Source organism: Panthera uncia, assembly GCF_023721935.1.
Source record: "Panthera uncia isolate 11264 chromosome C1 unlocalized genomic scaffold, Puncia_PCG_1.0 HiC_scaffold_3, whole genome shotgun sequence".
Lineage (NCBI taxonomy): Eukaryota > Metazoa > Chordata > Mammalia > Carnivora > Felidae > Panthera > Panthera uncia.
Window position 1 is genome coordinate 101,205,973 of NW_026057584.1, and position 13,813 is coordinate 101,219,785.

Sequence of the window (13,813 nt, forward strand, 5' to 3'; positions counted from 1 at the left end):
CCAGTACCTGACTCAAGGGTCATTCATTTAGGGCAGGGGAAATACTGGCATGGTGTGTGAGAGCTGAAGGAAATGGTCGGGGGTACGGTTGGTTTCCCATGTGAAAGGTATGTTTATGGGCAAAGTAGAGGGAGTCACTTGTTCTCTCTAGGAATTAGCTAGTCCTGGGAGGGGTAGTCTTTCCAGCATTAGCGAGACCCCTAAATTGTCAAAATATCGTTAAATATGGAAAATTTTTTTAAAAACACAAGTCATACACCTCCTCAATTCTCCATAATCTTTTGCTTCACCATAGCCATTGACTCCCACAGTCATAACCTTTTTTTTATTCAGAAATTTTTTTAATGTTTATTTATTTTTGAGAGGGAGAGAGAGACAGAGTGTGAGCAGGGGAGGGCCAGAGAGAGAGGGAGACACAGAATCAGAAGCAGGCTGCAGGCCCCAGGCTCTGAGCTGTCAGCACAGAGCCCGATGTGGGGCTCGAACCCACGAGTCGTGAGATCATGACCTGAGCCGAAGTCAGACACTTACCCGACTGAACCACCCAGGCGCCCTTCACAGTCATACTCTTGACCTTGCCATCACCAATATTGACACCACTTCTGAAGTGTCCATTTCCAACCTCCCCCCTTCTAATCACCACCTCCTTATACTTCTACACGCCTTACTATGGTGACCCCATTCCAACAATCCTTACATTCCACTGGGACGATGATCTTGCCACTCCTTCCTTCTGCAAAGGGCCTAGAAACAGTGCTAAGTGCACATGGTGTCCACCATTTCCATGGTTAGCACATAAATCATCCCATGGGCCCTCACTGTCCTCTTCTCTAGCCTAGAGTTCATGGTCCATCACTATATAACCACTTCTTTGCAAACGCCCTCACCTCCCTCGTTCATTTCTCCCCACCTACACCTGACTGGCAAACTCTACCTCTGGCTAAACCCCTCAACTATCCATCTACCCATCGCTGCACCTGAGCATCTGAACATTACTGTAGAAAATCCCACAACCATATTAACTGCCCTCACACTGTGTTTTTGACCCAGATCCCAAATGGGCACTCAACAATCATTACAGTGTCCAGGTGGGTTCTTTTCTCCTCTTCAGGTGGAAATTTCACATCTTTTCTGCTTTCTTCATACATTCCCCACCCTGTCCCTACACCGAGAAAACAAAGAAGCAATCAGGTAAGAACAGCCTCACCTTCCCCCTGTGAAATCACTAGCCTGGGCCCATTGACCACAGCTTCCCCCTTCCCCCCCCCCCCCCCCCGCCACCTGCTTTATTGAAATATAACTGACATATAACAGTATGTAAGTTTGGGGCGCCTGGGTAGCTCAGTTGGTTAAGCATCCGACTTCAGCTGAGGTCATGCTCTCACCCTGGGTTCGAGCCCTGCGTCAGGCTCCACCCTATCAGTGAAGAGGGATTCTCTCTCTCTTGCTTTCTCTCTGCCCCTCCTCCACTCGCACTTTCTCTCTCTCAAAAATAAATAAATAAATCTTTTTAAAGAATTTTGTAAGTTTAAAGTTACAATGTGTTGATTTGTTAGCAGCTTTATCTTGTTACGGTGAAGAATTGTTCCTGATCCCACTCCCTCTCCCACTCATGCCCTGGACCCCAACCCCTCTCACCTACCCAAGGAATTCTTTCCCACAGGGATCCCCTCTCTCTGGCATCATCAATTTGTCTCTCTCAATGAGATACTCTCAATACACTATTTCTCAGTGAGATCATTATCGTATAAACATGGCGAACAAAACAAAGCCTCTTAGACCCCATCCTTCACAGCTAAGAGGGTTGTCTGTGTTCCTAGGAGTAGAATTGCCAGATCATACAGTAATTCTACGCTTAACTTTATGAGGAACCGCCAGACCGTGTTCTCTAGTGGCTGACCCGTTTTACATTCCCACCAGTAACGTATGAGAGCTTCAGTCTCTCCGCATCCTCACACTTGTTATTTTCTGTTGGTTTGTTTTGTTTTTATGGCCGTCCCAGTGGGTGAAATAGTATCTCATTGTGGATTTGACTTGTATTTTCCTAATGATGAAGGATGCTGAGCATCTTTTTATGTGCTCGTTGGCCATTTGTGAATCTTCTTTGGAGAAGTGTCTATTCAAGTCATTTGCCCACTTTTTTTTTCTTTTAAATTTTTCAATGTTTATTTTTAAGAGAGAAACAGAGTACAAGCAGGGAGGGACAGAGAGAGAGACAGAGAGAGACACAGAATCTGAAGCAGGCTCCAGGCTCTGAGCTGTCCGCACAGAGCCTGAAGCAGGGCTCGAACCCACATACCATGAGATCACGACCTGATGGAAGTCAGACACTTAACCAACCAAGCCATCCAGGTGCCCCAATTTGCCCACTTTTAAATTAGGTTGTCTTTTTGTTGTTGAGTTGTTACAAGTTCTTATATATTCTGGAAACTAGGCCCTTATTATATCTATGATTTCCCAATATTTTCTCCCATTCTGTGGACTGTTTTTTCACTTTCTCGATAATGTTCTTTGATGCCCAAAAGTTTTTAATTTGATGAAGTTCAATTGATCAGCGTACTTTCTTAATTTTTTTTTTTAACGTTTATTTATTTGTGAGACAGAGAGAGACAGAGCATGAACGGGGGAGGGTCAGAGAGAGGGAGACACAGAATCGGAAACAGGCTCCAGGCTCTGAGCAGTCAGCACAGAGCCTGACGTGGGGCTCGAACTCACATACCATGAGATCGTGACCTGAGCCGAATTCGGACGCTTAACCGACTGAGCCACCCAGGCGCCCCAGATCAGCGTACTTTCAAATACACATTTAACAAAACACATTTTATTTGGAAATTTCCAAACGTATGTAGAGCACAGGATAACGAACTCCCTCCTAAACTGGTCACGAAGCTTCAACAACTACCGACGTTTCGTTGCTGTTTCATCTATGCCCCTGGTTTTTGTTTTCATGGCGGTGGTTTTGTTTTGGTTGTAATATTTTGAACTAAATAGCAGACATCATGTCGTTGCACCTCTAGATACTTCAATATGCATCTCTAACTGACAAGGACTTTTTGTCATAAATTTACATAATTTATGACATAAATATCTTTTATGGTTTACATAAATATCTTCCTTCATCCCACCTAACAAAATAAACAATTCATTAATGTTACCTAACGTTCACTCCATATTCAGATCTCCCCAGCTGTCTCAAAGGTGTCTTTTTTTTACACTTAAACTATTGATTCAGGATCCCAACAAAAGCCACATCTTGCGTTTAACTGCTCTGTCTTTCACATCTCTTATTTTGTGAATGTCTCCTTTCCCTTGTTTTTTAGGCCATTGATTTGTTAGAAAGATCACATCATCTGCCCTGTAGACTATCCCACCTTCGGAATCTAGCTGAGGTCACATATTGAAGCGTGTTATAGCATCATTTACACACAAACAAATGAGCAGCCAGAGTTGGCGTCAGAATCAGAACAGATCCCAGTAATAATAGCTAATAGCTATTTGGTACAAACTATGCAGGACATCATACGTACATGAACCCATTGAATCCTCACAGTAATCCTAGGAGCTAGATGGTACTCTCATCCCGTGTTATTGGTGAGAACACTAGGCCCAGAAAGGTTAACTTGCCCAAAGTCACACGGCTAGTAAGGGGTAGAGCCAGGATGTACCCCCAGCAGTCAAGCGTCAGCCTCTGTGCGCTGCACTATTTCTAGATTTACATCTGGTCACAGAACCTTTTACGACAGACTTTCAAGGCCAAGATTGAAGGGAGACCCCCAAGTCCTGTTCAGGAGCATGTGACTTGAAGTGACCCCTCTTTATTATGGGGATGAGAGTATCTAGGAAACTTCTAGGATTAGGAGGTAACATGGTCCTTTGAGATAGATATTATCCTCACTCTAGAGATGAGGAAACTGAGGTCCAGGGCAGGTGACATCCTTTAGGCAAGAGCCCCCTGCCTCCTAAGAAAGTTCTTTTTCAGTCTCTGTAAATACTGCTTCTGGGCTGAGGGACCAACCCACGTCTGCCCCAGGGGCAGCCACACCAGATCTAGGTTCTTCCCTAGTGTCAGTAGGGTTATCTCTGCCAGGCCAGCCTATGGCTCCAGAAGGGGCTGCTGGGACAAGCCTGAGACAGGAAACACCAACCCCAAGGTGTCTCCATGGGATACTACACACAGAGGGTTAGCTAGGAATCAGGTATGGTCCTGACTGAGATTGCTGCTAGCCCTTTCGTGGTCAAGCCCCCTGCAGAGAGCTGATGGTTTGTGTGGAGAGTCAGTGGCCCATAGCCTGCTAACCATCCAAAACCCCACCCCAATGCCCATAGGCTTCTGGGTCTCCTTACATCTTTATCTTCCCTGGCAGCCTCACCTTTCCACCCAGGACCTAAGCCCTCCTCTCTCCTTGGGGGTGGCAGAAAAGGGCTTGGATGGAAGAGAAAGTCAGACACAGAGGCCAGACTCACTTGGGAGAATGGACAAGAGCGACTAGGTTGAATTGTATGAAGGCAGGAGATGTAATGGGAAATGTACAGGGACAGGAGTCCTGTGCCATTCTGGTGCATGCTAGGTGCATATGAGCTGGGCATCCTGTGCAAGCTAAATGCCTCTGTTTCTCCATCTGTAAGATGGGAATAATGTACTTCATGTGTCCACAGACTTTTTCCATAAGGGCCAAATAGCTAAAATTTTAGGCTTTCTGGGTCAGACGGTCTCTGTCCTGGTTAGTCAACTGTGCCCTTCTGGGAGAAAGCAGCCATATGCAACTTGTAAAGAAATAGGTATGGCTGTCCTCCAATAAAACTTTATTTACAAAAAACAGGTGGCGAGCAGCGCTGCTGGGAAGATGAAGTGACAGGTGTGACGCTGCTCTGTGGGCTGTACAGCATGGATCACTTGAGGGGCATGGGCCAGGGGGCAGCTGCTACGGTAAACTAAAGCCCAGAGCAGACCACTGGCGGTGAACGCTTCCAGACAGGAAAGGCCACGGACCTGGCAGTCAGGTGCGCTTGGGCTCCGAAGGCAACGCAACCACAGATCACCTCCTAACCCACGTGGGGCCGCCGTTTCTTAGAGGGCTAAACAGGCGACCAAGGCCGCCTTTCAGGGACAGAGAAGGAAGCCCCCGCCCACGCAGCACAGCCGAAGGCGAGGACCCCGCAGGCCTCAGCCCCGCCCCAAGGCACTCAGTCAGGGAGGAGCCTCCAGCTCCAACCCCGACCGCCAGCGAGCTAGTCCCCGCCCCAGGCCCCGCCCCGGACGTCCCGCCCCCCTGTCCCGCCTCCAGAGCCTGCTCTGCGCCAGGCCCCCTGTAGTCCCCGCCCCCGGAGCCCAGGCCGGCTGCGCTCTGCGCTGGGCCCGCCCCGCGCACGTGTCGCCGTGTGCTAGGTGGCGGTTGCGGAAAAAGGTGAGCGCGCGGAGGGGACGGCAGGTTCGCGGAGCCGGGGACGGGCCCCCTCCCTAGGGTCCACTCCAGCAGCGATTTCGAGCCGCGGTGCGCAGCCTGGGGCCCGGGATGGACGCCCGGCGGCGAGCCCTCCGCGAGGGTCCCGCGGCCCCTCCTCGCCCAGCCTGGAGCGTGGCCTTGGCGCTGGTGGGCCTGGGAGCGTTGGGACCCTGGCCAGGACCCTTGCTTTCCTAGCCTTAGTTTCTCCATTGGGAAAATAGGCCCAAGTGATGTGCCCCTTTGGGAGTTTTTTGTTAAAATAGGCCAGCCGGTACCCCCACGTTCTTGTTTGTAGCAACTTACTTGCTAATTAAACACGTTTCAGAGGCAGGAAGACAGTAAGCCTCAACCAAAGTAAAATAATTGTGAATTCTTGTTGAAATATTTACGAATGAAATAAGAGGACGCCCAGGACGTGTTTCAAAATAAACCAGTTGGAGGAGGAATGTGGGTGGGAGAGAGAGGAAACAAGATTGGCCATGAGTTGGTTGAAGTGCTAAGTGGCTAAGTGCTCTTTTCTCTACTTTTGTATATATTTGTAATTTAGCATTAAATTTTGTTCTGAGATGAAAATTTTTCTGTGGACCCCTGATAGCCTGTGTTCAAATACTGTGCCTGTGTTAGTCACAGCTGGGGCTGCCAGGACAAGTACTGGGTGGTAGAAACTGGTTTTCTCAGGATCTGGAAGCTGAAAGTCCAAGATTAAGGCGTCAGCATGACGCGTCTTCTGAGACTGCTCCCATTGGCTTGTAAATAGTCACCTGTGGCTTGTGTCCTCTCATGGTCTTTCCTCTGTGTCGGTGTCCTAAGGTGTTCTCTTAAGGACAGCAGTCATATTAGATGAGGACCTACCCTCATGACCTCACTTAATTATCTCTAAATACAGTTATATCCTTAAATACAGTTACATTCTTGGGGGGAGGGGTGGCAGGGGTTAAGACTTCAGCATGTGAATTTGGAGGGAACACAACTCAACCTTTAATACTGCCACTTTGGTAGTCTGGGATTTTGATCAATTTACTTAGCCTATCGTGCCTCAGTTTCCAATGCTTTAAAAAAGGGGCAGTAGGAGCTCCTGGGTGGCTCAGTCGGTTGGGCGTCTGACTTTGGTTCAGGTCATGATCTCAAAGCTCGAGGGTTCCAGCCCCGCATCGGGCTCTGTGCTGACAGCTCAGAGCCTGGAGCCTGCTTTGGATTCTGTGTCTCCCTCTCTCTCTGTTCCTCCCCTGCTCACACTCTGTGTCTCTCTCCCTCTCAAAAATAAATAAACATTAAACATTTTTTTTTAAATAAACAAATAGGGGCAAGAGTAATTGGGCATAGAATTGTGAGGATTCAATTGTTGGATAATATATATAAAGCTCTAAGAGTTGTGTCTAGCATCTAAGAAGTACTTCATACGTTGAGCATAGGGCCTCACTATGGGATGACTAGTGTCATGAGGCAGTTGGGGACTTGGTGCTTATTAAACGTAATAATCATGCATTATCACAAGAGGAGTCAGCTGCTGTGCCAGACCGATTATTTTACGTATTCATATGTTTATTCATATGCCCATCACCGCCACCCTAGTGATGCCCTTGTCCCTTGCCTGTTTGGCAGATGGGTAAGGTGATGCACAGAGAGGGAGTTTGGATTGGAGCTCTGGCTGTAGAGCTCATGCTCTTACCCACCTTGCTGTATTGCCTCAGTTACAGAGGATGTGGCCCTGGGATAGGTCAGCCTGCAGGCAGACCCAGGGAACTGTTGGCTGACTTCTCTTTCTCTTGGCTCAGGTTTACAACGGTGGCAGCGCTCATGGCAGGTCCCCTGTGGCGGGCCGCAGCGTTTGTGCAGAGACACAGGACAGGCCTGGTGGTGGGTTCCTGTGCAGGCCTATTTGGGGCCCAGATCTCATACCACGTCTTCCCAGATCCCGTGATCCAATGGCTATACCAGTACTGGCCTCAGGGCCAGCCAGCCCCACTCTCCCCAGAGCTGCAGAGGCTCTTCCAAGAGGTGCTACAGGACATTGGTGTCCCTGCAGGCCATAGCTATGAGGCTTTCACCACCTTCACCTTCCAGCCTGTGAGTGCTGGCTTCCCGAGACTCCCCGCCGGGGCGGTAGTGGGCATCCCAGCCAGCTTCCTGGGTGGCTCATTGACCAACACTGATCATCCAGTGGTTGTACATGGGCAAAGAGTGAACTGGCAGAGCCCAGCAGGTGCCCGGCTGAGAGATGCCCTGACCCTGTCCCGAGACGCCCAGAAGTTTGCCTTGGCCAAGGAAGTGGTGTACCTGGAGAGCAGTGCCGCTGCCCTACAGGCTCTGCCGGCCCCAGCTTGCCTGGCAGGAACGTGGGCACTGGGCGTGGGTGCCAAGCATGCACTGGGGCTCTATGGGGGCCCCATGAACATACGGGCTGCCTTCAACCTGGTGGCAGCGGTGGTGGGCTTTGTGGCCTATGCCTTCTCCACAGACTCTCTCACTCATGCCCTGGAAGCCTGGCTGGACCGCCGCACGGCCTCCCTGTCTGCAGCTTATGCCCGGGGTGGAGTGGAGTTCTATGAGAAGGTTTTATCCGGCAACGTAGCCCTGCGCAGCCTCTTGGGCACACACGGAGTGAAGCTGTATACGCCTAGTGGGAACATCGTTCCCAGACACTGGTTCCGCATCAAACATTTACCCTTCACGACCCGCCGGGATTCTGTGCTGCAGATGTGGAGGGCCACGCTCAACTCGGGCCGCTCCTGAGGGACTCATCACAGGGACAGATGCGGCTCCTGCAGGCACCACCCTGCCGTTGACTCTGGGGGCTCTCTTGGTGCCTCTGGACCCGCAGCCCATTGTCAGATAAGTCAGACTTTGGAATTAAACAGCCTGGGTTCTATCCCAGTCCACCACTCATGATCCCGGGGAGCTTGGGCAAGTCCCTGTTGAATCTAAGCCTCGGTTTCCTCAGCTGTCAGATGGGGACGATGTAAATTACCTGGCAGGATTGTGGGGCAGCGTGAGCTGTGAACGAAAGGGCTTGGCCGAGAGGACATCCCTCGAAGAAATGGGATGTCCCTCCTTGGTGTTTGAATACCAGCCGGCTGTGGGAGTCAGGCCGCTTCTCCCCCCTGGAGGTGCTTGCACGACGTGAACAACCACCATGTAGTTTACCTGGTGGTCTAATCCCAATTTCCTTCTACTGTGGCAGACATTGAAAACCTTCGAGGCCCAGGTGAGAAGCTAGTGTCGCCCTGAGAGGCTGGGAAGTGGGAGCTTGAGGGAGAGCTTCAAGGACGATGTGTCCAGTGAAGATGGCATGCTCAGAGAGAGCCCCTGGGCCTGAAGGGGAGTGGAGGTGTTGCTGGAACCCGGCGAGACCTGTGGCCGAAGGAAGAAGAAGGAACAAGCCATTGCAGAACTGAGGCTCTGCAGGGAGGGAGCCTGCTGATGCATGGTCCGTGCCTGGGGAGGAGAGGGCCAGGGGTGGGGGCAGAGGGAGCTTGGTTTTCAGGGGCCAGGAGGAAGCAGGATGGAGGAGAGCGATGGACTGGGCCTGGTGTCACACTCAGGGCCCAGGAGGCTATGCTGCACCCTTGCTCTGTTTGCCTTGGGCCTTCTAGTGGCAGATGGAGCAGACCCCACTTTTGGTCCTTGGACAGGAGACCCCTTCCCAGGAAAGGTGGGGACAGTTGTGGCCAGCAAGCCAGGTTCCCTTTTTTATTTTTATTTTTCATTGTCGATTATGTTTTCCCCGGAACAGTGGAAGAATTCAGGCCCGTTGCCGAGGTAACTCAGGGCAAAGAGATCAGGCCACACCCAGGGAGCCAGGAAGCCCACTCAGTGGCAGACAGTTCCTGCAGGAGGCTGAATGGAGAGTGGGGGGGGGGGGGGTGGCATGTCTTCCTTCTGGGTCCTTCACGGTGGCTGCAGATCTGTGCTCTGGCTCCATGGGGCCAGCCTGTGGGTCCCAACGTCCGGCCTGGCCACACACCCCATCTCTCAGGTCTCCGGGATGGCGCTGGGCACACACTTGGTGGATGCATAGGCAGGTGGATGAGTTAGTGAGTGGTAGAACGCGTGTCCGCTCTGGGAAGTACCACTTCAGGGGGCCCCTCAGGCTGTCCCCCGGCTGCTGCCCCCATGTATGACTGTGTGATCTCGGCTGGAGAAACGTGGTTTGGGGTCTGGATTCGGTGAGCTCCATCCACTTACCACTCCCCGCCCCACCGCATTCAATACTAGAGGAGCAGCAGGATGGCCATGCCAAGAATTCCTGCTGACTTGCCCAAAAGGGAAGGAAAGGGAGCCCCCGTGGTAAGGGAAGTGATCCCCTGAGATGGCTGCTGCTTTGGCTCCCTCTAGTCCATGTCACAAACTTTGCACTCCTCAGCTGCTCCCGGTCCCCACGCATGCCTCGTGTGGCCCAATTTCCAGACCTTGGCCCAGAGCCTCCACCCTGTGAGCTGCCCCTCCCCTTCCTCCCTGCTGCATTCTGCACATCGCCCAGGCCCAGGCAACCCTCAGCTCTGTCCTTGCCGTCCCCAGATAGTTCCTCCCTCCAGCCTCCTACCCCTCCCAGCTCTTGGAAAATCAGGTGTGTCTGGGTTCCATTCTGCTTAGAACTATTTGCAGACATCCCCTTGCTTTCTGCTAGGGGCGCCTGGGTGGCTCAGCCGGTTGAGCATCCGACTTCAGCTCAGGTCATGATCTCACAGCTCATGAGTTCGAGCCCCACATCCAGCTCTGTGCTGACAGTTCAGAGCCTGGAGTCTGCTTCAGATTCTGTGTCTCCCTTTCTCTCTGCCCCTTCCCCACTTGTGCTCTGTCTCTGTCTCTCTCAAAAATAAACATTAAAAAAAAAACCCGTTTTGTGGACATCCCCTTGCTTTCTGCTAGAGCTGCATCTCTGAGCCTGGACCTAATGGCCTCTCTAACCATCTTGTGTCCCCTTCTCCTGGTTCTGTGGATCCTAAACTCAGGAGCACTTTGGTTCCCTCACTGCTTTCCTCTTCCTTCCCCACACAGTGCCTTGATCTGGAGTGCTTTCTCCCATTTTGCCCTTGTCTCTGTTATTTAGTGCTCTTTCTGCAGGAATACCCAGTGACCTGACCCTGGGAACCTTCCCCATTCACGCCCATCATGCACCCTGTACCCCTCCCGAGCCCTTAGTGCAAGCTGTAACTACATAAGTTACCGTGAAGCTAATGGCTTACCATCTCCTCTACTGAAACGTACTGTCTATAAGAACAGTGTTTATGTTTGTATACTGCTGTGCACTGAGGCTTTCCATAACATTTTTGAATAAATGAATGGAACTTTTAAGCTACAACAGGCAGGCCTGGCTCCCTAGAGTCAGAGCATTTACTGTAGGGCTGGCTGCACACATGGGTAAGGCCATATGAATCATAGGTGACCCTGTCCTGTCTTCCCAACTTGGGACTTTCCAAGGGCAGGGCCTGGCCCGGATCTTCTGTGATTGTTGTTCTGTGGGGAAACCAGGACACTTCTGGTCACTTCCTATAGAGCACAGATTACCACTCAGGCCACCAGGGCCTCCAAGAGGCTTTAGGAAATAGGTCACACCCCCCCCCCCAAATTTTGTGATATATTGTGCCCTCGCACACAGATTTGGGTGTTGATCCTAGAAAGATGAAAAAGCATGCTCCAGAGCTCTGTAACAGACCAGGTGGCAGGAAGGTACCCTGTAAATGCAGCCCTGCGTCTTTCCTTCTCAGATGCCTGCAGCACGCCTCAGCTGTCAGCACTCTGCCCCTGATCCCAAGAGAACATTGTCCTGTTGAGTCGTGCCCCCCTCCCACATGACCCTGGTTCTGAGTGTGAATGTGCAGAGATACCCAACCCCCCCCACCCAGAACAACAGCCCTGCTCAGACTCCGAAGTAGGCTGACCGACAAGGCTCTGTCAACGCACACAGATCCCCCCCACCCCATGTGCACGCACGCATGCAGGCGCGCGCACGCGCACACACACACACACACACACACACACAGCCGGAATATAGGAAAGGGAGCCCCAGAGCCATCATGCCATCATCGGCTCTGCCCATTCCTGACCCTAGCAGCCTGACTCATCCCCAGCAGCCAGTATCCACAGTGCCATGCCCCATGTGGCCATGCCTGGCACCCCCATCCCCAGGTGTGCGTATATCACAGTCTGGGGCTGAAAGAGACCTGTGGATCCTCACCCAGTGAGTCCTCCTGCCCACTCCATCCCTACAGTATTGTTTATAGCGCCTTTAGTATGTAGCAGACACTCTGCTAGGCTCTTAGAGTCTGTTTTCATTGATCCCCAAATTGGAACAGGTAGTTGATAATGTTATTTCGATTTTCTTTTTTTTAATTTTTTTTTTTTAACGTTTATTTATTTTTGAGACAGGGAGAGACAGAGCATGAACAGGGGAGGGTCAGAGAGAGGGAGACACAGAATCTGAAGCAGGCTCCAGGCTCTGAGCTGTCAGCACAGAGCCCGACGCGGGGCTAGAACTCACGGACCGCAAGATCATGACCTGAGCCGAAGTCAGCTGCCTAACCAACTGAGCCACCCAGGCGCCCCAATGTTATTTCAATTTTACAGGCAAGGAAATAGCACAGAAAGGTGAAGAAATGGGCCCCAAACCACAAAGCTTTGAAAATAACAGAACAAGGATTTGAAGTCAGGAGCCTGGGTCCGGATCCCCTTTGCAAACCCTTTGTTTACACTGTCCTATTTATCCTGAGGGTTTTGTGGTATAAACTTGTACTGTAACCTCTATAGCCTTTCTCCCCTGCTGGTTAGAGGTGACTCTCTAGCCTCACCTCTCATCAGGAGAAAATGGTCATTGAGCAGAGCTTTCTGGAACTTCCAGGGGAGACCCTTTCAGCTAACTGAAGAGGAAAGGACACCCGATTTGTCATATTTGGTGCTGAGGTGAGAATGGAGTGGAGGGACCAAGCATTAGGAGCCCTCAGAGGCTCCAGCTGAGGACAAGGTTACCTTAGGAAGCAGAGAGAGGACACAGACAGGATAGCCTGCTGTGGGTTCAAATGCTGGTCCTGCCACTTTAGCAGAGTGACCTTGAACAAGTGATGTCACATCTTGGTCCCCAAGTTTTCTATTAAATGGGGATATTAATATGTAGCTTACAGTATTATTTTGATAATGAAAGTGAAATAAAGTTTGCAAAATGTGAAGCCCAGTGAGAGTATATAGTAAGCTTTAAAAGAAGATTGGTTTGGGGGCACCTGGGTGGCTCAGGCGGTTGAGCGTCCAACTTCGGCTCAGGCCAAGATATCACAGTTCATGAGTTCAACCTCTGCATCAGGCTCTGTGCTGACAGCTCAGAGCCTGGGGCCTGATTCAGATTCTGTGTGTCCCTCTCTTTCCACCCCTCCTCCACTCATTCTCTCTCTCTCTCTCTCTCTCTCTGTCTCTCTCTGTCTCTCTCTCTCTCCCTCTCAAAAATCAATAAACATTTAAAAAATGTTTTTTAAAGAAGATTGGTTTTGGGGCACCTGGGTGGCTCAATCGGTTGAGTGCTGACTTTGGCTCAGGTCATGTTCCCACGGTTCATGAGTTCGAGCCCCACATCAGGCTCTGTGCTGACACTCAGAGCCTGGAGACTGCTTTGGACTCTGAGTCTCCCCCTCTCTACCTCTCCCCCGCCCATGCTCTGTCTCTCTATCTCTCAAAAATAAAATAAAAGATGTTAAAAAAAAATTTAAAAGAATATTGGTTTCCTAAATTTCCCTGCTTTTTAAGTGATACAGGTACTAGGGTATTCAGAGCTTGGAGTTGCTGCCCAAATACCAGCAATTCCTTGAGGCTGGAACCCTCCCAGGGAACTCACTGCTGCCTACTACAAGTCTGTGCTTAGAGCTTTTCAAAGTCCCAGGTAGGTCGGTACCTTTGCTGAGTTGCTATCAGTTGACAACTTTTTGGAAATTACGTGGCAGCAGCTGAGAGCAAAGGACCCATGTCCCTTTGGTGTAGATACCAGGCCAGAGAAGAGGCCATTAAAATGGGAGATAGTCTTACACCTACTATACTGGTAATTTTAAAATCCTAGACCATTCACTTTTAGGGTGGTTGCTGTGAAATTGGTACAAACGTATGTTCTTGGTGACATTTGTAGTAAACAGCCTCCAAAATGGCCCCGGTGATCCCCACTCCTGGTGCTCTTGGCCTTGTGTCATCCTCTGTCTTTACTCCCCTGGTTCAAAACAGAATACAGCAACATTAAGGGGGTATCACTTCTGTAATCAAGTCACAAAAGATTGTGACTTCTGTCTTCCTAGCAGACTCTATTGTCTTCTCAGATGCATGCTTTGATAAAGCAAGTTGCCATATTGGAGCCTTGCCATAGCACGGAACTAAGGGCCATCTCTGATCAACAGCTG

At 50.6% G+C, this 13,813-nt stretch overlaps 1 protein-coding gene across 1 annotated transcript; it reads left to right on the top strand.

The window, feature by feature from the left end:
• The first annotated feature begins 7,123 nt into the window (after positions 1-7,123).
• TMEM177 (transmembrane protein 177) lies at positions 7,124-13,793 on the top strand. The gene has a single exon (XM_049616222.1). It carries the CDS (start codon positions 7,242-7,244, stop codon positions 8,175-8,177), a length of 936 nt encoding a protein of 311 aa, XP_049472179.1. The 5' UTR covers positions 7,124-7,241; the 3' UTR covers positions 8,178-13,793.
• The last annotated feature ends 20 nt before the right edge of the window (positions 13,794-13,813 follow it).